The sequence below is a fragment of the Trichosurus vulpecula genome, chromosome 8, assembly GCF_011100635.1.
Source record: "Trichosurus vulpecula isolate mTriVul1 chromosome 8, mTriVul1.pri, whole genome shotgun sequence".
NCBI lineage: Eukaryota > Metazoa > Chordata > Mammalia > Diprotodontia > Phalangeridae > Trichosurus > Trichosurus vulpecula.
Window position 1 is genome coordinate 76,009,467 of NC_050580.1, and position 26,360 is coordinate 76,035,826.

A 26,360-nucleotide genomic window follows, 5' to 3' on the forward strand; every position below is an offset into this window, starting at 1 on the left:
ATGCTCAATAGAAGTCAATAGTGGGATGTAACTGTATGTGTGTGTGTGTATACATATATGTGCACACACTTTGTGTATGTATATCTATATCCATATCTACTTGTCTGTCTATCTATCTATCTATCTACCTACATCTCTTCCTAATCTACCTACATTATCTATCTATCTATATATCCATCTATATATACATTAAGAGAAGCTTAGCTTCCAGGAATATCTTGGCTTCCAGTTGTTTTGTTTCACTCTCCCCTTGTGGGGAGTACTGAGTTTAGCTCTGGGTACCATAGTTTAAGAAGGACATGGAAAAGCTAGAGAGTGTTCAAAGGTAGGCAACAGCATGGTGAAGGGCCTTGAGTCCATTGGCCTATGAAGGTCAATTGAGTGAATTAGGCGAAGATGCAGGAGGAACACACTAACTGTCATGAAGTATTTGAAGGGCTGTTGTGAAGGAGGAGTAGACTTGGTTTTGTTTGTTTGTTTTGTTTTGTTTTTGGCCTAGGAGTAATAGGCCAAAGTTGCTGGAGAGGCCAATTTAAGCTTGATATTAGAAAAGATTTTGTTAATTAAAATTGTTCAAGAGTGGAATGAACCATCTCAATAAGTGGCATGTTTTCCCAGCTTGTTGGTCTTCGTGGAGGGCTAGATGACCACTTGTCAGATATGTTATGATAGGATTCCTTGTATATATGCTTTGGATGAGATGGTTGCTGGGATTCTGTCTAAGTCTCCATTGAGATTCAGTGAAGTTTATGTATTGTCATCTGAAAATACAGTTAGAATCTCCTCTACAGCATCAGTTGACCCAGTGATTAGCGCCCTATTTTCATTTAACCAATTAACACCAATTCGCTTTTACAGTAAGGATATTTGCTGAGAGATATAGTAAGAACAGGACTATAAACATATCTACTGCTCTCCTTTCGCTGCCAGAAAACCTCAACAAAATGGAGAGCTGACATTCCATTATACCACCCATGCCCCTGGAGAGCAGGAGAGAGTGGGCTTAGAGGTAACTACAAAGCATTTCCTCTGCCAAGTTCATTACTGAATGTGGCATAGCTGATGAGACTGCTCAGCCCTTCCTAGTCCTGGCAAACTCTGTCATGAACTCTGGTTCTTAGATCCCTGTTGCTCTCCTAACCTTTTGAAGCTCACAGTGTCTCAGCTTCGTCTGTTCCATCTCCAGCAACCTTTGGCCCAAGGCAGGACACAACAGCAGATCATGGCATCACATGGCTCTTGGTGGGGAGCGTAGGCCACTGGGAGCTCTCCTCACCCAATGGCTCATAGCACTTATTGCCTTGTTTATGGGCTTTTGGCTCTTGTCCTGTTAACTAAATGAATTGCTTTTGGTAGAATTGGGCTTCATTTTTGCTGCCCACCTTCTTTTTTCCTCCTCACAGACATCGTTCGGAGTGATGTTGCCTTGGATAAGCAGAAGGGCTGCAAGATCGCCCAACACCCAGATGTAATGTTGGAGCTTCAGAGGGAGAAGGCAGCTCAGATGCACTTGGTTCTCCTCAAGGAGCAATTCTCCAACACGTACAGTAACCTCATATTAACAGGTAAGGCTACTGAGGTCCGCTGACCCCCGCCGCACGAGTTCCTGGCTTACACCAGTTAGCAGTCTGAAGTTTTGGATTCACCAGAGTGGTACACTGCTGAATTTTTTTCCAATTCTTTCCTTTATTTAGTTGTGATGACTTTTGTTTTCCTATGACAAATATTTCATGTGGCTGGCATGTATATTTTTGGCCAAAGATTGTAGACTATTCTGTATGTATATTTTCAAATGTCAGAATCAATGAGAAGCTGATGGAGGTTTGTAAAAATATGACTTGCTAAATATGTGCGTATTTGAAAGAATTACTCACCTTGGGATCCTTAAAGAAGTGGCTACTTTCGCCTTTCTGTAAACCTAGTAAATATGAAGATGAGCATTAAGTGATAATGACCTGTAGGCAGAGATGAGAATGTTTTATTCCTGGTGGAGTTTGAATTCTCTGGAGAATTTGATTTTTCTCTAGTGGAGCCCACAGGCATTGAGAATGGACCCCATCCCTCACATCCTTGTATGAGTTCTAATAGGAACAAGAAAGATTAATGGTGATTCTAGGAGAGAAGCTCTCCGAGATAGAATGAGAAGCAGTATTTCTAGAGCTGCCAAAAAACTTTGCTGGTACACAGACAGGATAAATCTGGGAGCCTTTGTATTAAGGTATTTGCAATGCTACAACAGCAGAAAATGACATGAGAATTCTCAAGAATGTTCCTGATAATTGGAAAAGATTCCATTGAAACCAATACACCATGCTTGCGTTTTCCAAAGATAATGTGTCCCATAGACACATTCAAGGGTTTTCTCAAGATTTTAGATGTAAGCAGCAAATCATAGGAGTCACCCTGTTTCTCTTGAGGAAAACAAGGCAGGCCTGCCTTTTCTTGACCCAAATAAAGCCTAACAAACCCAGAGTGTGTGTTTACCTTGTTTGTGGAGGTTTGAAAAAAGTTGGAATGTTGGCTAGGCCATGAGCAAATCACATTTTTTGCACCCTAAACCCAAATGGGAAAGTTTTACCTCCCATTATAGGCTCCCTGACATATCTCCAGGAATTTTCATGTGACAAACATTGTTTTCCATTTTGAAAAAGCTACCTTGTCTTCCATTTTTTACCTGGTGAGAAAATCAAAGGGATGAAATGAAAGCTGGACCCAAAGGTACCTTTGAATAAGGGTTACAGACACTGCCAACATCTCCTTCTCCCCATGGGAGGTTGATCAGAGTTGGTGTATGCAAATGGTTGGCTGTTGAGAGTATGCAGAAAGCCCTGAGTTCTGTCTGTCATACCACATATAGGTGTGTTGGAGGGGATGCCAGTCTTCAGTGGACTGAATCAGAAAAACAACAGAATGATTGGTATCATCAAGGTAGTTAAGGACAATGCAATTTCTCATTTCTTCCCTGGTCTAGATTTTATAGTTTTGCTCTGATTAAGGTATTGGAGCTTGGAGTCCTTAAATATGTTATAGAAGAGAGTTCAGAGTAAAAAACCATAGCCCTCACCCGGTTACCCTTGAATATGCCTATAGGACACATTATCTTTGAAAATGCAAGCATGGTCTATTGGCTTCAATGGAGTCTTTTCCAATTTTCAGTAACATAATCCCCTTGGATGTTTATTCTCGGTTCAAACTGTTGGAATCAACATTGTCAACTTTTACCCTGACAATTTGCTTACTTTGTCCTAAACAAACTTACCCCAGTAAAGAGGCTTTTCCCTGCTTTTGCTTCTCTCTGAGCTGCTTCAAAGCGTCCTCAGGCATGTTCCACATTTTTCACCCAAAAGGCCAGGGCCCGAGGTGGTACCTTGTTACCCCTGGAGCCCTTGGAGTTTCCCGTTTTGTTTACACGAGAGTTCAGAAGGTTTGAGCTCCAGGTGTTGGGAAGTGATGGAGTCACTGCAGCTTAGCACCAGCAGTAAAACTATTTTAATGTCCGTTAACTAAGTCTTTGATTTTGAGCAGTGTGGTTTTCTAATTGTTGTGAAGTTTAATCCTTGATTTCTTATATAAATCTTGAGAACATGGTCTCCAGACAGCTAAACATAATATTTAAACATAACTAAACTAACTCTTGTAAATATTTCCCTTTTCGGTGATGAATGTGTATTGGTAAGGGGGGCAAGGTTGAAGGGGGTGGAGACCTCTCTAACGGAGTGACTTTCTTTACCCACTTATTTAGAGCACCTACCCTGGGGTTTCTACTTGGTAATGGACTAGATGTTGTATATAACTCCCCCATGATGTTTGAAATATCAGCAAGGGAAGTATCTATGTACCTGGGACTGGTGTAGTAAGGTCAACGGGCTTCTAGATTCTTAGGAGGGGGTGTCTTTCTACATGTTTTCTCCACTTTCAATCATTTATTAAAGCCCTAGGGTGAGAAGAATCTCAAGAGTATCTCTTTTGTCCATTGCTCAGATTCCTTAGAGCCTGTGGTGTAGCTTCATGCCATGCTGGTGGGATAGCTAGACAACTATTGTCACTGTCATTTTTTATAGATGAGGAATAGAAATGGGCAGAAAAGGGTGCCATAAACATAGTGACCATTAAATGGAATGGATTGGGGAAGTTGGTTCAATGATTTCAGAAAGGAGGAAAAATGGAGTTTGTCCATAGAGACCAATGTGGATACACAAGGAATTCAATTAGCAACTTAGATTAAAAAAAAGAGAAATGTACAAAAGATGGAAGCAAGGTGAAGTGATAGTGAATGAATATAAAAGTATGGCATGGTCCCATAATGACAGTGTCAGGAAAGCAATGTTGGCAGAAAAAGCAGGATTGAAAAGGGATGGGACCTTTTTGGGGGTTGAATGGGATGATAGTTACTGACAACCGAGTGAAGATAAAGCTGCTGATTTCTTATTCTGCTTCTGTTTTCTCTGCCAAAGAGAATGGCCTCTGCATTTGAAATAGCTGAACAAACAGGAAGTTTGATACTCAAGACAATAAGCAGAGAAATAAGAGAATATCTAGCTGCTGTAGATGAATTCAAGTAACGTGGTCCGGAAAATCTTGGGGACTTAAAGAATTAACAGGTGTGATTGCTGTCAGTGATATATGAAAGTTCATGGAAAATGGGGGAGGTACCACAAGATTGGAGGAAGACAAATTTGCCCCAATTTTTGAAGAAAAGGAAGAGAGTCTGTTAGGCAGTGAGCTTGACTTCAATTCCTGGGAATATTCTAGGACAGCTCATTTAAGAGATGGTTGTTGAACATCTAGAAAGTCAAGTTGTGATTTCAAAGAGCCAAGGATGGCTTCATCAAGAATAGGTCATGCCATGCTGACCTCATTTCCTTTTTTGAAAGGATTAGTAAGCCAATAGCTGCGGGCTACGTGGTGAATGTAGTTTACCTAGATTTTGACAATGCTTTGAATAAATTCTCTCATGTTATTCTTAAGGAGAATATGGAGAGGTATGGAATAGATGATAGTACAATTAGATGAATTCAGAATGGGTTGTGTTGTCAGAAACAACAGTTGTTAACAGTTCAGTGTCATTGACATACTTGGCAGGAGGGCTCCAGGGATCTATGTTGGCCCTGTACTTTTCACCAATTTTACCAACTACTTGGATAGATGTTATTTTCATGTGACGCAGAGTGGGGAGGTAGAGCTACCACTCTGGATGATCCAGAAGGATCTTGACAGGCTATAGCATTGGGCCGAGTCTAATAAGATGAAATTCAGTAGGAGTAAATATAAACTTGGGAAGCTGTATTTTGTTTTATGCTCAAGTACAAGATGGGGGAGGGAGTATTACACAATTAGACAACAATTTTCTGAAAAATTTTTGAGAGTTTTAGTGGACTTCCAGCTCAACATGCGTCAGCAGCATGATATGGAAGCCAGAAAAAGGCTAATGTAATCAATCCTGGGTTCAGTTAATAAAGTAATAGTTTTAGGAATAAAGAGGTCATAATCCTGCTGTACTCCACCCTTGTCAGGCCTCATCTACCACACTGTGTTCAGCTCTGATTGCCATCGTTTACTAAGGACATTGATAAAATGGATAGTGTCCAGAGGAGTGCAAGAAGTAAATGGTCTTGACTTTATGTAATATGAGGTTTGTTGAAGGAAATGGTTGTGTTTAACCTGGAAAAGAGAAGGCTGGAAGAGAACATGATAACTGGCATCAAATACTTGATGGTCTGTTAAGTGCAGGAGGACTAGACCAAAGGGCAGGAGTAATGTATTGTTGCTCAACAGTGCATTTACTGAGCCTGGTGTTTAGCTAAGAGAGAGCATGGGCTGGGTAAGGTTGGGCCTTTTGATGTGGGTACAACACTATGGTCTGTAGATGTAAATGACTTTCCATTGGGGCCTAAATAGAACTGAAGGCCTCGTTCTTCTGTGTCCAGTCTGTCATCACAACGTCTAGAAGGTCCTTCTCCAGAGCACTCAGATTTAGCCTTTTTGCTGTTTTTTACCTCTATTACCACCATTCTCTATCACCCTCAAACTGTGACTACTGCAGTCATTGGTCCTAGCTGGTCTTTTTGTCTTTGGTCCCTCTGCTGACTCATCCTGTGTATAGTTGTCATATTAGCCTTTTGAGAGTGCTACCTATGTCATGTGTCATCAGCCCCTACAACTCATCAGGTCCCAAGTTAAACTCATCTTCCCTGCCCTTTCCCCCAACCTCCTCCCCCAAACACAAACCTTTCGCTGCTTTTGTCTTTTAATAGGATCATTATCATCCTCTCTTCTTTAATTTTCCTATTGCCTTTTTCTGTCATATTCCATTGGTCATTAAATCTTGTCAGTTCTTATGAAATGTCTCTCCTCCATCCCCTTCGTTGAAAGGCTGGAAAGTGTCCAGGGGAGGGTAACTTGGTTGGTGAAGGACCTTGAGTCCATTTCATGTGGAACTGAAAGAACTGGGTGTGATTCTCTGGGGAGAAGAGAAAGCTCAGAGGAAACATGCTAGCCTTCATAAAGGATCAGTAAGTTACTCTTCTGCCCTGGCTTTGACTACCTTAATTCATTTCCTAATTACTCTTCCTTCAATAATCTCCTAAATGGTCCATTAGTTTCTATTCTCTGTATTTTAATCCATCCTTCCAATTGTTAATATAATTAAAATGTTATTTTAATCATGTTATCTTCCCCCACTTTAAAAAAAACAAACCAGCCAACCATTCACTGGTGCCCAGCTGTTTGCAGAACAAACTTGTAGCTCCTGAAAATGGTATTAAATTTCTGCAGTTGTTCTGGAGTAAGTGGTGATTAGTTTATATCACCAGGTTGATAAGCAAATGCTGTGCCAAGCTATGCCAAGCTATGGTATTCCTATCTTTGAGACCCCTTCATCAATGAGATCCTGTGTTTTCAGGATGTAAGTGACAACACACACACACACACACCCACTTAACATGTTTCTAGGATCATCAATTTGGGTCTAGAAAGGACCTTTGGTTCTGGAAAGGTCATCTCTAACTACATTTAAAAAATATAAAATTGGTTTCTTAAATTTAACAAGCATTTTTTCCTGCTTTCCCCCTTTGCCTCTCCCCTCTAAATAGAGCGACAAAAGACAAAAGAAGAAAAAGGAAAACCCTTGTAACAAATATGCATAGTTGAGCAAAACAAATGCCCGCATTGGCCATGTCAAAAATGCATGCCTCATTCTACATCTTGATTCCCTCTCCTCCTCTGTTAAGAAGTACGGCCCCGTTCATTTTACAGTTAAGTATACTGGGATTGAGAGATCACACAGCTAGAAAACAAAAGAGCCCCCTGCCCTCTAAGATGGCTCCTTCCGTGTGCTATGGATGTATCTTGTATGTTCCTATTTATATAGTTATCCCTTCCCGATCATGGGGGTAGGGGTGTGGCGCCCCTGCTATGGAAAATCTGTGTAAATTTTTTTAGCCCTCTCTTCATGCCAGAGAAGAAGTCTGAATTCTTATGGTATTAAAAGATAAAATACGTTTATTATACAATCCTATACATATATTTTATGCATTTCTGAGTTTCTAAACTTTTTCTGTGTTGTCTGCTGGCCTTTGTGTGTTGTCTACGGCTTCTGCAAAACTCCCCCCCCACCCAAATTCCCGTTTAATTTCTTACGCCAACCCATGATATATTGAAACTGTGAAGGGAAAGTTGCATTATGGAGAGGGTAATTGTCTACGTCTTGTCTCCCCTTAATATCAGAATATTAGCTCGTTGAGGACAGGGACTATTGAGGATTTCTCTTTTCTCTTTGTTGCTTACCACATTGCCTGGCCCATAGCAGGTCCTTAATAAACACTTGATTGATGGACTGATCCACACTTTGGCCACAACCTACCTTCCCCTTCAGGCAGTCTTGTCTTCAGCCAGACGGGACCACTCCCTAGGACCGAACACAGTGTCTGCCCCACGTTTTTTCCCAAACTACCCCTTTCCCCTCTCCATCCCCCACCCTGTTTACTGAAATTATACTCCCTTCAAGGACCAGCTGAACTATCATCTCCATCATGAAGCATCTCCTGATCGTTCCAGGCATATATCCTCTTTCCCGCTTTCCCTATAGCATTTTACCAATACACCAAAGGGTTCAACCGATCAAAAGCATATATTAAAGGCTTGCTGTGGGCTAAGCCTCTGTGGACAGTCCCTGATCTCAAGAAACTTGCATTCTTATTGGGGAGATAATTAGATACATGTAAGTTCCTTATAAATAGGGATTATTTCATTCATTCTCCTTCTGTCCTCAGTTCCTGGCACAGAGTGGGCTCTTAATAAATACCCACTGATTGACTGATATGGGGCATATACAGAGTAGATGGGGGAGGGGGATAATATCAGAGGGGGATTACTAGCAGCTGGGGGTGGGGAAGGAGGCCTCCTGAAGAAGATGAGATTTCAGCCGAGACTTGGAAGGATTGAAGAGAAAAGAGAACACGACTTTCTAAGCCCTGGGGGACAGCCAATGCAAAGGTATGAAGGTGGGAGGTAATAGTAACAATAATGATGATGATGATGATGATAATTAGCATTTATATAGCGCTTTAAGGTTTGCCAAACCCTCTACAAATAAGGCATTTCACCCTCACAACAACCTTGGAAGGTAGGTGCTATTATTAAGAAAATCTGTGATTTCAATGGCGTTGGTATTCCCTCCACTGGTGTAGATTGCTGTCCCCTTCTTATCTTAACATAGCCTTCATGGGTTCCTGTGGCCAAAAAACAAAAATCAGTCCTTGGTGCTGTCCTTCTGGACGTGAGCTTTTCCAAAATTCCCTATGTGATTCTTGCACAATAGGCCTATTGTACATTGCCAGGACCAGATTTGTTGCCTCTCCGTCTTGGTAGCATGGATCAGATAGGGCACTGCACCGGCATCAAGTTCAGGAAACTGCTGTGCTGTCTCTTCCTGCGGTTATTATTACCACCGCTAACATTATTATAATAGACATTTATGTAACATTTTAAGGTTTGCAAGGCACTTTACAGACTTTATCTCAATGGATAGAGAGAGCTGGGCTTGGAATTGAGAAGACCTGAGTTCAGACACAGGCTCAGACACTTACTAGCTATGTGACCCTGGGCAGTTTCATATTAAGAACCCCTAACTCCTAGGGTTATTGTGAGGACCAGATAAGCTGATAGTTGTAAACTGCTTAGTATAGTGCCTGGCACATAATAAGTGCTGTAGAATTGTTAGTTATTATTAACCCTAGGCAGGTCACTTAATCTTTTTTTTTGCCTCAGATTCCTCATCTGTAAAATGGAGATCATAAGAATAACCTCCCTTCCTCCCGGGGTTGTGAGGATCAAATGAGATAAGGTCTGGAGTAAGGAAGACTCATCTCCTTGAGTTCATATCCTGCCTCAGACACTTACTTACTAGCTTGTGACCCCAGGGCAAGTCACTTAACTCTGTTTGCCTCAGCTTCCTTATCCGGAAAAGGAAATGGCCAACCACTCCAGTATCTCTACCAAGAAAGCTCCATGACTGAAATGGCCCAACAACCAGTGCCTAGCACAGTGCCCGTCACATGGCATTTATTCATTACACGCTTAGTGATTGGCTTCTCCAAAGTCACACAATTAGCACGTCAGGTTTCCCTGACACTAAACCCCCGACTCTGCTCCCATATGTGGGAGAACGGGGAAAGTATGGCAGTTATCATTGAAAACTGGCTAAAAAAACATACAAAGGTAGGCTGCAACGGCCACGCAGCCTTTATGGCCTCAGTGCACAAAACATCGACTTCCATACTTCCTTTTCCTTCTTCCTTTTACTAAAACCCCTCGCTTTGATACAATGAAGTCAGGCCGGGTGGTTTTACAATCAGAGCACAGGTAAAGGAGTCTGGAGAATCAACTATCACTCAGAGAGTCATCCTTATCAAGTCATTGTGTTTACACAATGAAGCTCTTCACTCCTCTCCTTCTGTTTCCTCAGGTCCCCAGAGAACACCTAAGGCTTAGTGGTTTACATCTACGTGGTGCTTTATGATTTAAAAGCACTTCAAGAACCCTGTGAAGCAGAGCAAGTATTACAGCCCCCGTTGAGGACTGTCTAGGTTTCATTGACAGTGGTCCTAGCCCAAGGTCCATTGGATAACAAATGATTAACCCAACCTAGAACTCCATCTTTTCTGACTCTAAGACTAGTTTTCTTTCCACTAATCTAAGCCACCCTTTCTTAAGGAAAGAAAACTAGTCTTAAGTGTTTTCAAAGGGTATGAGCACCCCCAATCTGAAAATGTTTCATGGAGGTAGCAATGTTTCATTATCTCTTGGCAGAGACTTCAAAAATGGGTTTGAATCAATCTTATAATGAGATTTCTCATACCTAAGACACTTTGAACTCTTTGAAAGAACGGTATTAGATAAGCCTTAGTTGGTATTAATAATTCTGTCTGATTACATTTAAATGAATCCCCAAGTTGGAACAGAAGAGGAATTAGATGGCATTTACTTATCTCAAATAAGCCTAATGCTATTACTGGTAAAATGAAATGTGGAATATGTGAAAGGCAGTGGACGTGCACAATAGGACTGTCAATGAAATGGGGAGCACGTGGCCCTTCCCAGCCTCCTCATCCTCCTTGGGTTCCATAGTGCTGAGTCCCAACCACCCTTTGTCTTCTTGGGTGCTCTCTTGTGAACAGTTCCATTAGTGAAGGATGCAGCTTCCAAAGTATCTCCTGTTCTTTTGTTTGTGATGTAGCTGACTGGTGAGGCAGGGGTTGGGAGCATGAGTCAACTTAGAAAACCTTGCCTAGTTTGTCTTAAGAGCAGAGAACAGAATAACTCATAGTCTGCCGTCCCCAGGCACTAAGTCCCATGTTGTTCTCCTGAGAACATGTAGCATCTGAAAGCTCCATCTTGGGTCTCTTCCCCTCCCCCTTCACCCCATTTTGAAATTTAAAAGTAATGAGTAGCTAGCATTTACATAGGGGTCTTAAAGTTTGCAAAATGCTTCAGACATATTATTTCATTTGAGCCTCATGACAACCCTATGAGGTCGCTGCTATTATTATCCGTGTTTTACAGGTGAACAAACTGAGATTGAGAGAGGTTAATGAATTTGCCCAGGGTCACACAGCTAAGTGTCTGAGGCAGAATTTGAACTCAGACCTTTCTGACTCCAGGTCCAGGGCTTGTATGCTCTTCCCTTCCCTTTCTGCATTTTCTTTTGGTAGGTAATCATACCTACTTCCACAGCTGCAGATGTTGCTTTTTACACAGACAACTTCCAAATCTATATTATCTTCTGTTATAATTTTATTTGTTTATTGTATAATTATATATAATTATATAATTTTATTTGTTTATAACATTGCAGTTATTTGTGTAACAATCATAAGGATAGCTAGCATTTTTATAGCCCTTTAAGATTTGCAAATTTCATCACACCTTATCTCATTTGAACCTGACAACAGTTGTTTGAGGTAGGTACCGTTACTATTCCCAGGAAACTGAGTCTGGGAGAAGTTAAATGACCTGCCTAAAGTTGCACAACCAGTAAGTGCCTGAGGCAGAATTTGAATGGGGTGGCATCTCCCTGACTGCAGGACCTGTTTTGATCCACTGTACCCCTCAGCTGTGCACATTAATGTCCTCAAATAAGAGCTAGGTTAGGGGTGTAACCTCAGGTAGAAACTGATCCCTGCCAGCTGCATACTGACTTAGAAAACCACAAATTAACATTATCTATATTGTACTATTTAAAAATTTTATTTTCTTAAATATTTCCCAATTAACATTTTAATTTGGTTTGGGCCACATTCCTGAGAGTTTTGCCTAGTCCTTGTCTCTCATTTTACAGATAAGAAAACTTGAGAACCAGAAAGCTTAAGTAGTAAGTCACGCAGGGAGTAATTGATAAAGCCAGGACCCAAACTCAAGACTCTATCCCAAGGTCTGTATCCCATACCATGATCTCACTCCTTAAGTCCTTATGTTTTATTTACTGAGGCTAGATCCCTCAACACCTTGATTTTTTTTGGTAATAATAATTTTATTTTGTACTTAATTTTAAAAAAACTTATGCTTAATAAATGGAATAAGAGAGAAACTGTCTATATGGACTAATTCAGTGCTTCTCATTCCCACCTTTATGCCAAAATTTAAATTATATTTTGAAAATATATTTAAATATAAAACATAATCAATTTAAATGTATTTTAAATACATTTTGAAAATATATTTAAGTATAAATATATTCAATTTAAATACATTTTTGAAAATATATTTTAAATACAAATATATTCAATTTAAATATATTGTCAAAATATATTTTAAATATAAGATATACTCAATTTAAATACATTTTGAAAATATATTTAAATATATTTTTAATTGGCTTTTGGCTTTAGCTAGTCTTGTTCTCAGTAGGAGAGATGAACACGATGCTTCCCGCTCTCCGTTTCAGTTGCCAGTCAGAGAATTCTTCCTGACTTAGCCAGCCCACACACAACGAAAACTCGGTAAAATTCCTAGGTCATTTCTGTGTCATATGTTCAGCATTTGCAGATGTGTGCAGCTGTGGACTTGCCAGTCTTTTCCTTTAAAAAAACCCCAAACCCAAACCCCAAACCCCGAAAAGTTATGTGATATCTTAAGATATGCTTCTGTTAGAAGTTCAGAACTGGGAGGGATGTTAGCAGTCATCTCATACTACCTACACTTTTAACAGATGAGGAAACTGAGACCTGGAAAAGCCAAAAGACATATCTGGAATCACATACACAACCAGAATTTGAACCTAGTTCCTCTAAGTTCAAAAACAGTTGTCTAGTCTTTGAATATCTTGGATTGTCCACAAAAGGTACAAACCTTCTTTTATGAGGTTCTGGTTACTTTCTGTTGTGTGAATGCTGATTAAAGAGATAAATTTTCTGAGTAGTCTAAACCCCAAACTATAGCTTCAAGTAGACGGAATTTCTTTTTAAGCACTTCTGTTTCTACATTCGGGGCTGTAATGACAAGTAATGGTGACCAAAAAGCTCACTGGAGCTACACTTCCTTAGGGCTATACCAGAATGGGGTCACCACAGGCCATAGGCTGATCTTTCAGCCATGAAAGTTGAGACCTTTGAATTGGTTCATTTGCATCTAATCAGACTGTGAGATAACCATCTCACAATAATCAAACTCAAACGAGACTTATTAATACCAGAGACCTCATTGATTCATTCACATTAAGAAAATAATATGTTTCCAGAGATTGGATAATTATGGCTCCCATTTAGGGGACATGCTCGCCTGCGTTGAGGTATCTGGAAATCTAATTAGGCATTTGGAAGTTGTTGAGTAGACATGGAACGATTGAGTAGGACTGAGGGACAGTAGCCCAAAAGTATGTTTCATTCTAGTGAAAGGTTTTTGTTTTTTTCCTAGCATAGAGCACATATCTTTTGAATGACTGGCTATCTCTCCCTGGGGCCTTGCTAAAGAAACACTGGTATTATTTTTACTCAATAACTTGCCTTTTTTCAGACCTCGTGATGACAATGCCCTCTTATTTGCTGTTATTACATTATCATTGCAACTTTTTTAATAAGCAGATATAGTTTCCAGGTTTGTTGTTCATTTCCCATTGATCATTGGTGTTGAGAGAGCTGTAGCTTAGAGTTGAGGGTGGGAAGGCCTTCTCTGACCTGTTAGAGTTCCAAGGTCATAACAATCTGAAAAAAAGTTTGTAGCTTTTGCTCAATCTCATGTAATAATATGTAAGTCAATTTTCTCTTGCACTCTGTTCCTAATATCACCACCCAAGTTCAGATTCTTATAACCTCATTAGAATCACCTCTATTTGGTGTCCCTGCCTTCATCATCTCTTCTCTTTAATCCATTCTGTGGACTGCTACCCAGGTAATCTTAAACTCTGTCACTTGTCTGTGTAACCTTGGGAAAGTCATTTTCTCTGGGCTCCAGTTTCTTTATAAAATGGGGGTGGGGATAGAGGGATGGTGGACTAAATGGCTCTATAATTCTTTTCAGTTCTAAACCCATGATTGCAAGACATAGTCACTGCCTTCAAAGTTCCCGATCTATATCTTACCTCTGGATCCAGATGGCTCTGGAGGAGAAAGTGAGGCTGGTGACCTTGCACAGTCCTCCCTCACTGAAATCAAAGTCAACTACAAGTCATGTCATCATCTCCCTGATGTCATGGTCCTCTTTGAGAATGAAGGACAAATCACAACCACAGGCTTATGGGAGACACTCGGAACTCCTTAGCCTGGCATTAAAGGCTCTTCATGCTATTTCCAAACTATCTTAACAATCCTATTTCATTCACTTCTCCCTAAACCCTTCTTTCTCTCTCTTCCTAGTCTTTATACTTTATCTCGGATCATTTCTTCTGCCTGGTGTTTTCTCCCCCCAAGTCTCTTTCTATTTGCTGAAATCCTATACATCTTTTAAATTTGAATATCTACTCCACTTTGATGAAACTTCCCAGGCTTCAATCAGAAATGATCCCTTCTTGTTTTGAATGCTCACAGTAATTTGTACCTTTCATGCATTTTCACAGTCGGCTTGATATTTCTATCATTCCCGTAACTAAGGCTGTGAAAATTTAAAACCCTCCGAAGGTTGTGAAAAGCTAAAACCTTCTGAAGGTTATGAAAATCTAAAAGGGTTTATGATTTTTGCCACAAAGATTGTAAAGTCCTTGAAGGCAGAGACCCATTATGTCTCCTTCAACAATAAATAATTCCTCAGATATTTATTACATAATTACTATGTCTAAGGAAGCCTGGTGTAGTGGATAGAGTGGATCTATTGACTTGTCATCAAAAAGATCTGAGTTCAGATCCCACCTCCAATACGTACTGGCCATCTGAGCCCTGATATCATTTAACCTCTGAGCGCCCTAAATGGTTGTCTAGAGTAGGTGTGGATTGGCTTTAGCAGAGGAGATTTCTTCACCAGGAGTTCTCTATACCAGGGAGATCACAGATCAGTCTCCCCACAAAAAGTGGGCAAGGCACTGTCCTAAGTTGTAGAGAGAGATGAAAAACAACATAGTCCATGATCTCATATTGGTAGGTGGGGGATGAGGAATGTAATTAAATAATAGCAATGCTAGTTAGTACATTATTAAATGCAAATTATTTGAGATTGAGATCTCTGGCGATAATCCAGGAAGGCTCCGTAGAGAATATAGTTCCTGAGCTGGGTCTTGAAGGTAGAACAAATTTCAACAAGTGGAGGTGTAGGAAGAATCTGTTTTAGGGGATGGGGGATGGTGTGTGCAGATGCATAGGAACAGGAGAGGGCAGGATGAGATTGAGGAATGATAAGGAGTCCCATTTTGGCTAGCATTTTGAGTATGTGAAAGGGAATGATGAGAAATAAGGTTAGAAGCTTTACTAAGCCAAATGCTAGCTATCATTATTATTGCAGAGGGCCCTGAGTGCCAGGCTAAGGTGTTTGTGTTTGTATGTGGTAGGCAATAGGAAACAAGTGAAAATTTTTAAGTGGGAGAGTGTCTTGGTCAGAGTATTGTATTAATACTGAGATTGCCTTGTAGAGTGGATTGGAGGGCAGCTAAGTGGAAATAGGAAGACCCACTAGGTTTTTGTTATGATAATTCAGGGGAGAGGTAATGAAGGCCTGAGCCAGTTTGAGGTCAGTCTAAGAGAGAGGAAGGGGACAGGTGAGAAATATATTATGAAGGATGAATCATCTTTTTATTCTTTTTTTATGCCTAGAACATACTGCTTTAAGCATAGTAAAATGTTTATTGAACTGAGTCTAATTGATACAGCTCTCTATGTTCTAGGAAACCATATTCAGGCAAGAAATGTTCTGGGGGAAATCCAGGAGCAGGTATCTAGGTGATTACCTGGTGGTGATCAACATTAGGGTTTTCTCTGCTGTTTTTTTGAGTGTGAGAAAAGTGGGTCCAAGTTAAGCAGGGAGTTCTGTGAGAAAGTTACAAAATCAATTAACAGACATCTACCATGTTCCAGAAACTGAACTGGATGCTGAGGATCAAGTGAGATGGTTCCTGGTCTTAAGGAACTTGCATCCTAATAGGGAAGACAACAGGGACAGATGGGTCTAGACAGCACAAATATGTGCAGAATACATGCAAAGGGAACCCAAGGCAGTTAGTTTCAAGGTGTTGTTGTTGCTTGTCTTTTATTCTCAAGGAAGATCATGACATCTGGGAGGTGAGGCCATGGCATGCAAGTGAGTTGGATTACAGTGAGAGAGGGCTGTGCAAAGTCACCAGCTTCACTCTCTCCTCCAGAGCCATCTGGGTCCAGTGGCCAGATATAAATCAGGACGACTGGAGGGAAGGCAGTAGCAGTTGGGGGACTCAAGAAAGGCATCGAGTAGAAGGTGGTGCTTGAGCCTCATCTTAAAGGAAGCATGAGGGATTCTTGGAGGTAGATGTGAGGAAGGACGGCATTCCAGGTGTACAGGATGGCCCCTGCAGAGGCAAAGACATGGCAGATGGAGTGTCATGTGTGAGGAGCAAAAAGAAGACCAGTTAAGCCAACCATGAGTTTACCAAGTCTAGATAAGATCCTGAAGCTGGAGATGGAAAGATAAAGGCAGAGCCAAAAGATTCTGCCAGGAAAAAAAGTGGAAGGACTTGGTCATGGAGGGGACATGTTATTGGTGTTCAGTCATATCTGACTCTTCATGACCCTATTTGGGGTTTTCTTGGGAAAGATACCAGAGTGGTTTGCCATTTCCTTCTCCAGCTCATTTTACAGATGAAGAAACTGAGGCAAACGGGGTTAAGTGACTTGCTCAGAGTCACACAGCTAGTAAGCATCTGAGTACAGCTTTGAACTCAGGTCTTCCTGACTCCAGGCCCAGTACTCTATCCGCTATGCCACCCAGCTTCCCCTAAGGAACATAGTAGCTGCAAAAAAGGGAAACATTAAAATTCTAAAATTGTTGGGGGAAAAGGATGATGGTGATGCTATTGACCAAGATGGAGCTTGGATGGAAAGACTTGGAACTTTTTTTTTGGTCATCTAGAATTTTACATTGCAGCTGGACATTCAACCAACCTCTAAGCAGTGCTGAATGTGGGGTGAGGAATAAAAGGACAGTCAGGGGTCATTTGAAATAGTAATCGAAATTGTGAAGATGATTAGAGGGTCCTAGCTTGGTTAAAGGTGAAAGGGACTAGAGTTACTGAGGAGTCCCCTGCCTCTCTTTTTATTGATAAGACAGTGGAACCCTAGGGAGGCAGCATGCCTTCCTCACCCACTCAGACTACAGCTAGGTAGTCACTCAGTTAAAACTAGGATCTATATTCTTGACTCTGAGGCTAGCTATTTCTCATTATGCCATTATGTCTCTAGAACAGGAGCGGTCATACAGCGTTCTCTTGAAGATCTCCTAATATTTGGGAACTCCGGAGGCATTCTCTTTCATTGTTAGAGAGTTATCATCTCTAGGACAAGGTGTAACTCCAGTATTGAGGTATAACCTGGTTCTAAGCCAAGTATTTTGGGTGAGATGACATGCAATGTTGGTTCAAGAGCTTTCTCTCCACTGTTTGGTAGTCACATGTATGTGACCCATGGAAAGCATCAGGCACAGATTGAAATCTGGGATATGGAGGAGAAATTTGCCTCTTTGGAACTTCTACACATTGCCCTTAGAAGCTAAGGAAAACAGATTTAATCCATCTTCTATATGGCATCCCTACAGCTATCTTTTCTCCTAAATCTTCTCTTCTCCAAGGTAAACATCACCAATTCCTCATATTAAGGGAATTGGGGTCCTCTCGATATTCCAGTTGCTCTCATCTGAATAGAGTGCAGTTTATCACTGCCCTTGCTAAATGATGGCACCCAGAACTGAACACTCCAAATGGGACCCAATTAGGGTGGAGAGTACAGTGGAACTGTTCTTTCCCTCTTTTCGTACACTGTGCTGTTGTTAATGTAGTTGAAGAATGAATGAACTCTTGAGGTCTTTCACTCAGGGATGTACTGGAGCCAGCTCATGCTGACTCATGAGAGCAGATTGTTCAATTTTCCCTTTGAGTATTTAAGCCTTGGAAACTGGCAAATGGTGCAAACCAATGTTTGTTTCTTTGATTGTCTAGACTTAAGCAAGTGATAGATAAAATAATAATGCATGTAAAACTTAAGTGTGTTGTGCATAGTGTATTTTTCCAGGAGAGCTGGTTGTTAAACATTTATCAGCACATCCTTGCTTACACTTCATATCCTTGGCTTATATTGAGCCTATAGTCTGTTACTGAGTTAATAACTCTGGATTACCCTGCTAAAGCCTCAGATTATCTAAAGGGAAGGAAAAGGGAACGAGCATTTATTAAGTGCCTACTGTTCTTGCTGTTGTTGTTCGTCCTTCGTTCTTGAAGAGGACTGATGATATCAGGAGAGGGATGTCTTGCTATGTGAGAGGCAGTGTATTAAGGGCTTTAAAAATATCTCATTTGATCAAACCCTTGTTTATTTACTGAGTTTTTACCTACAGTGTGGCACAGTGAGAAACTAGCTGGATACCTGTGTTAGAATCTTGGTTCTGCCTCTTGTGTGACCTCAGACAAGCCATTTCACATCTCGGGACCTCAGTTTCCTTATCTGTAAAATGAGAGGAATTATAGATCTTAACCGAAAAGGGACCTCAGAGATTATATAGTCCGACTCCTTTGTTTCAACTCATAGATGAAAAAACTGAGGTCCAGAGAGGGGAGGTTACTTGCTCAGAGTCACATAGGTGACTTCGCAGTAAGGGAAGAACTGAAATTCGAACTTGAGTTCTCTGTCCCCAAACCACGAGCTCTTTCTGCTGCCTCCATTAGGTGAACTCTGATGTTCCTTCTGGCTCTCTCTCTATGTTCCTGTACCCAACTATGACACAAAGGATTACAAGCCCCCTGTGTATGTACCACCTATCAAAGTAGATGTCTCACTCCCCAAAAAATATCAGTCATCAACCAGCATTTATTAAGCACCTACTATGTGCCAGGCACCAAATCCTGAATTTGTGAGACTCTACTGTGTTTAGATAATGTATAGTCCTCTGTTTAGTGAACCCATAAACCTGTTGGATTTCAAAGTACTTTAACCCTCCAGTGGTTTTTTTTGAGGCACTTGGTATTATGTTCAAGTTAACTTCGAGAGACAGAATCATTTGTTTAAGGTCAGTCAGAAAATTAAATCCCAATAACAGGGTTAGAATCTAGCCTTTAAGAGTATTAAATCCATTGTTTTGTTCACAGGGCATTAAATCTTTCCCAGGAGCGGTAGGTTGATTAGCAACCATAGCCTGTCAACAGGAGCCAAGACTAGAATGCCTGGGATGGCCACTTCCTTTGAAAGAATGTTACACCCCTGTTCCAGAAGCGGGCAGTGGCTTTCAACAGAGGGTTTCATTTTCTAGGTGTTTCTAGGAATTCATGGGCATGGTCCTTTCTTTAGCTGGGATATATTACTCCTCAGAATCCCCAGGAGTCGCGTGCTGAAGCCTTCCTCACCCAAAGTCACTGGGAATTGGTGCCAAGTCATAAAATATGCAAATGTGGCCCAGGGAAGGAAGGTGGTCTGGACATTCCACGGCAGGCCGTGTGGGTTGAGGAGGAATTTCTTGACATGCTAATGTACCTGGCAGACATGAGCCATCCAGGGCTGCTCCATGATCCCAGGCAGAGGGGGTTGGGAACTCGGGCCACCCAGGGTTGCAGTTGAGAAGAAACAGAGAATGCCTTTTAACAATTCTGTAGTTTTAGAAAGGAAAAAGAGAGAGCCTTAATGGCCGAGTCTTTGATTCCCCACTGTGTTGGCTGGGGTCTTCGTAGGCTCTGATTGCCCTCATAACCCAGGCTGAGGTGGGTGGGTTGGTCGGGTAGGTTGATGTCGGGTTGCTGGGGTCCCCTCAAGTTCTCCACCACCCAGAAATTCTCAGAATCATCCTTCATTCTTTTCCTTCTCTTTCAAGGGAAGAGCTATTCTTATGCCTAATATAGACAGATGCCGCCGCCTATGTCCTTCAAGCTGTTTCATTCCCCCATCACTACCCCTCTTCATGTCCTGTCTCTGTGTCTTTTCACTGGCTGCCTCCTCGCGCCAGGAACGCACTCCTCCTCACTTATAAATCATTCAATCAACAAACATTTATTAAGTGACTCCTATGGATCAGGAAATCCTGGTAGCTCTACATCTGTGATCCAATAAGGAAAGGAAACACACATTTATTAAGCACCTCCTGTATGCCCGACATTGTCCTGTTTTACAAATATCATCTCATTTGCTCTTCACAGCAGCCCTGAGAGGTAGGTACTATTATTTTTGAGTCCTGTCCAACTCTCTGTGACCCCGTTTTGGGTTTTCTTGCCCATTTCCTTCTCCAGCTCATTTTTACAGATGAGGAAACTGAGGCAAACAGGGTTAAGTGACTTACCCAGGGTCACACAGCTAGTAAGTATCTGAGGCCAGATTTGAACTCGAGAAGTGCTCTATCCACTGTTCCACCCAGCTGCCGCCAGTACTATTATTATCTTCCCCATGTTACAGTTGAGGAAACTGAGTTTAAAAGACTTACCCAGGGTTACCCAGCTAGTAAGTGTCTGAGGCTGGATTTGAACTCAGGACTTCTGGACTGGAGGCCCATTGCTCTCTCCACCGTACCACCTAGCTGCCTATTAATATGGGTGTCCCTACAGCAGAATTTCAGAAGGCTAAAGACTATGTATTGCAAGGACTGTTTTCCTTACTGAGTTGTTATGAGAAAAGTGCTTTGTAATCCTTAAAGCTCTATAGACGTGTATTGTTATAGACATATTATTATAGACGTATTATTTTCTACAGACATTGGCATAATTATAATATTTGGCACTGGGGCACTTCAGTTGACAGAGGCAGCCCATGGCAGCACTCACCTAGACTATGGCCACAGAGGAAGTGAGCCATCTGTCACCTTCCCATTTCAAGCAATCCTCGTTGCCAACAGGTGCCAAGCTCAGTTTTTTCTAGTCATGGCTGTAGATAGAGTAGAAATTCTAGTAGTGTCCTTTACATTGTGGTTCCCTTGGGCAAAGCCCCAGTCATCCTATCTCAGTTATGACTCTGCCTGCCAGCTGAGGAGATACATGAGCCACTCTGTAGCCAGAGTCACTGACATCGCTGTGATGCTCTTCTCGCCATGTTAGTTCTACAGTTCTGATATCTCCTATTATGTTAATTTATGGATGTAAAGAAATTATGTCTGTAAAATTGGTATTCAGGGACCCTATAACTTCTGGCTTGGGGAGAGGATTAGAAGAAAAAAATGTTTTTCCCTGCCTTGACCCACATTTACTTTAATAAAGACCAGGCAACCTGAAAGTGTCTTACTATTTAATGGGGGAGAGTTTAAGGAACCAAAAGTGGGGTTTCTTTTAGGGGAAATTTGTTACAGAGGCACCCTCCAGTCTGAAGGCAGACCACTCCAACCAGCTGTGTGGGAGACCCAGACAAGGAACGTCTTTCTGCCCAGTTGGAGGAGAGATTAAATACTAATAAGCATGGGCAATAAATTTAGAGCATGAGGGGGCCCTGAGCGCTCTCCACCCAGTTGGGAGCCAGGATGGATGTAATGAAGCCCCCATCTCCCCAAAGTCACATGGAATGATGGGGAAACTATGGGTGGCTTGATAAAAAAAAAGTTTCTAAAAACTCTTCCTTCCCTTTCTGTTTGTGATATTTTGACTAATTCAAACCGAGATCTGTGCCATGCTGGTGGGAAGGGAAGAAGTAAACATGGATATTAGGTCCTTTGGGAACTAGGAAAAGCTAAGTATTTGGCACAGGTGGAAGAGTTAGTCTTTGAATGGAGCAAAAATACCTCTTCCCCTGGGACCTGGAGGAAAGGATGAGAAAATACATTTTTTAAAAACTGCTTTTCTTTGCACTTCCTCCAATTTATCATCATTATCTTCTGACACACATAAAAATGGGCATAAAATGAATAGGTATGACAGATGTGGTCTCCTTGCGGTGGAGGGGAAGGGACTTTATGTAATTCTTTCTCATACACAACTCAAAGCAACTTTATCTTAATTTAATAAATGTTTATTGAGTGCCAACAACATTCAAAGCCCTGGGCTCAACACTGTGAGCTCAGAGATGAAAAGCAGAACAATAGGCCCCTCAAAGGGCATTCTGTCTTGTAGGGGAATGGGCCATGTACATGAATAACTAAAAATTGATGTTAGATGATGGTCATAGAAAAGTCAAACAGGATGACCTGAGACTTTCAAAGGGAAGGACCAGGAGAAGACTTGATGGGGCCTGAAAAGGGAAGCGTATTCTAAACGCAGCATACTCCCTTCTCAGAAACATAACCAATCAGAAAACATCCTTTAATTAGAATCTGGCGCCATCTTGAATGAGCGTTGTACTTGTTTTCTGTTGACTTATCTGGGTACATGTTCCCAAATATCCCTACAAGTAGAATGTATGCTCCTTGAAGGCAGGGATTGTTTCATTTTTGCACACATCTGTACACACATTGGGTGCTTAATAAAAGTTTATTAAATTGAATTGTTGGAAAGGGCACTGAATTTAGAGCCAGAGGGCCTGGGTTCAAATCCTAGTATTACTATGTATTAACTATATGGCTTTTGGCATGCCATCACTAACACTTTACTTCCTTGGCCCTTAAATTCTTCTTCTAAAATGAGGGGGTTGGATTAGATGGCCTCTTGGGTCCCTTCCAGCTGCAGCTGGAATTTATCCTCCTATGACTATGATTTAGTAGAATGAGAATTTGCTTTAGAGTCAAAGGACTTGGGTTCAGATCCTCACTTTGTTACCACCCAGGTGACCTTGGGCAAGTATTTTAACCTTATTGTGCCTCAGTTTCCTTGTTTGTGAAAAGAGAAAGTATATGACCTCTAACATTCTATCCAGCTCTACATATGTGATCCTCTGATGGTATGGGAAAACATAGTAATCTAGAAACCCAATACTGGCAATTACAGAATGAAACAAACATCAGTCATGAAAATGTGTAAATTTGGATGAAAAGGAATCTGAAAACAATATATTCACTTACGGAGTGGGAATAATAATTTCAGATAAATCTAACACATTTTTTTTCCATTTTCCATTTTTTTCCATTTTTTTCCTACTCAGTCACTTGTGACTGTAGGAATCATGAAATCATATCACAGTATCAGGAACTTTGACAAGATTTTGTGTATAACGTCATGTATAATTTGACTTGTCACTTTTCTTTGGAAAGGAACCCCAAGGACATGGATTAAAACTCCCGAAGGTTATGGAGTACATTGATTTAGGGGAAGTTGCCTGAGGGCTTATTGTAGAGGATACTGTTAAGTCTAATTCTGTTTAACATGGTTACAAGTGATTTGGAGGAGAAACTGAAGGCGCATTAATTCTATTTATTCTAAATAGGGAATGGCCAGTAACCAAAATGAAAAGAAATAATGAAAGTGAGAACTAAAGAGATTTTTAAAAAAGACAGTTTATAAAAATGAAATGCACATGGAAGAAAAATAATATGAAAATTCTGATATTCATTTTGGAGAGAAACTTTGGAAATAAGACAATGCCAAACAAGACTTAGCGGTCATCAAATTAAATTGCAACATATAAAGGATTTTAAACACACACAGAAAATAGTTGAAATTGAAGCTGCCAAGGGCCACCAACCATGAAAGCCTCAGCCCAGCTCAGGCCCTGGTCTGGAACCAAAGTCATTTATTCCCACCCTTGCCTCATTCAGAACTCCAGAAGCCTGCAAGGAGCCCAGATATGATTTTAAGTTTCTGCCTCTTCTCTACCTTTTTCATCATGTACTCTTAAGAGTTAGAAGGGACTTTGTAGCTTCCCTAGTCTTAACAGCTGGTGAGCAGGCCTCTCTTTGCAACATCCCTGACAAATAGTCACCCAGTGATGCAGCCTTTGGTTGTGAGGCAGCCTTTTCTATTTGGGGGGGGGGGGGCTCTATCTGTGAGGAAGTTGATATTGAGCTAAAATCTGCCTGCTTGGAACTTCTATCATTTGCCCCAAGTCATTATGCCTTCTAGGGTCCAGAAAACAAGAATTCCTTTTCTATGTGAAAACCTTTAAGATATTTGAAGACAGCTCTCTATTGTGTTTCCTCTTGACCTTCTCTTCTTAAAGCTAAACATTTCCAGTTTCTTCAGTTGATTCTTCCATTGCATAATTTCCAATGTCCTTACAGATCTTGTTGCCTTGCTTTTGTTAATGTCCTTCCTAAAATGTGGCACCCACATCTTGTATTGTAGATGAGGTTCATTCTTTGCAAAATACAATAGGGCTATCAAGTCCTTAGCCCTGAATGCGATGGCTGTCAGATCATACTATTGATGCATATTGAGCATACAATGCACTGGGATCCTCAAATCTTTTTCATATGAGATGATTTTTTAATCTTTTTACCTGAACTATTTTTATAATCATCCTCACTAAAGGTTCTCCCCCATTAATTCATCTTTAACACTGCAACCATCATGATATTCCTAACTCTAATAATGTCACTTTCACTCAGAAAACATTCATTGTTTCCACCCTTGCCTTTTGAATAAAATCTAGACTTCTTAGCATTCAAGACCCAGAATGGACTTGTTCCAATCTGTCTTTCTTCCTTATTTCACATTATTCCCTATCATACGTTCTAAGTTTTAGACCAACTGAGCTACTTGCCAAATCTGGATCCTAGCCTGTCTGCTCCCACTGCCACGTACTCCAGCCTGCCATGTTTAGAATGAACCACTAACACTGAACACATTCAGAAGACAGAATGAAGGAAAATGCCATCACTTTGAAGAGAGCAGAATAGTACATATTTTATGTTGAGTGACTGAACAGTGTTCACAAGTACACCCCCCAGTCCCACATTTAGAATGTAAACTCCTTGAAGTCAGGGATTATTTAATTTTTTCCCCTTCTGTATCCTAGGTGCTTGTATAGTACCTTGCACAGAGTAGGTGTAGCAAGGAATGTTTCCCCACACATAGCATGGGGTTTATTATATGGCTTGAAGGGAGACAGAATAGACATCTCTCGCCTTGATTCCACTCCCCCCTTCATCCAGAGAGACTTTAATTTCTGCCAGGAGGGAGAACAGGAGTTAGAGTGCAGAGGATCACTGACCACTCTAATTTTCCATAGAGAAAGGGGGTACTGGACTAGAATTACATCTATGCATTCTCTTAAATATTGCTGGTCTAGGGGATGTAGTTCTTAGGCTCAAGCTAAAATTCTGATCACTATTTATTCCTAGGAAGACTCTAAGCTTTATATCCAAGGCTTGACTCCCTTCCCACCAAATACCAGTTCCATAATGAACAAAATAGCAGGTAGCAAAAAACAAACAAAAACCCATTTATCCAAGTTGATAGCAAAATAGAAATCAAAGAACGTATACATAGGAGAATAAATGCTGGACAGTATGGAATGAAGGAACTCTCCTAGTGAGAACAAGGTAGCTCAGCCCTACCCAGAGAGGATCCCAGATCTCACTGGAGGAGAAATTCCCTGAAGTCTGTAGTGTAGCAAGATGGGGATAGGGATATGATGGAGCCTGCTAGCTCCTCTCATGGTGACTTCTTCAGCAACCTGAAGCAGGGTTGGTATTGTCCATTTTCTCTCTTGCTGTTAGAAGCTCCTGAAGCAACCACAGGACCCAGTGAAACTCTAGAGACTTGAAGAGACTCAATACTTTGAAGAGACCAAACCGTCCCTTTTTCTGGCTCTTGCCATCTCTGCCCTGCTTCTTACACAGGTACAAGGCATTGATGACCAATGAGGAGAGAGTCCTATAACAGTAGACTTTGGGACTTGGGTTATTCAGTTGATTAGAAAATGCTGATTGAATTACATCGTCAGAAAGAGTATTAAATTCAAAGGATCTGGGTTCAAATCCTGGTGCATTCATCTGTGTGACTTTGGGCAGCTATCACTTTGTTTTATTCAACCTTTTCTGTGAATGATATTTTTTTCTTAAAAGCTATTTTGCAGCTTGGTATAGCAGATCAAAAGTGCTAGACTCAAGTCAAAAGACCTGAATTTAAATCCACCTTCAGACACTAATTTGCTGTGTTATCCTCTCTTCCTACCTCTCGGCCTCAGTTTCTTCACCTGTAAAATGAGGATAATAATAGCACTTACCTCACAGGGTTATAGTAAGGATCAAATGAGAATAATCTAAGTAAAGTCCTTTGTAAACCTAAAAGCCCATATAAACTACAGCTGCTACTTAAATTTTCTTTAAAAAAAAATGGTTTCAACTACCAACCTAAGTGCTCCATTTGCTCATTTTCTTATTTGTTTTTGGCACAAATAACCCAGAATTTTCCTTATACTAGAAAC

The 26,360-nt window shown here is 40.9% G+C and overlaps 1 protein-coding gene across 1 annotated transcript in view; it reads left to right on the plus strand.

Moving 5' to 3' along the window:
- The window catches only part of HPSE2 (heparanase 2 (inactive)), a 746,397-nt gene that overhangs the window by 85,617 nt on the left and 634,420 nt on the right, over window positions 1–26,360 (plus strand). The window contains exon 3 of the mRNA XM_036736909.1: window positions 1,404–1,565. Within this exon, the coding sequence (XP_036592804.1) occupies window positions 1,404–1,565 (162 nt within the window). The remainder of the gene's footprint in view (window positions 1–1,403; window positions 1,566–26,360) is intronic.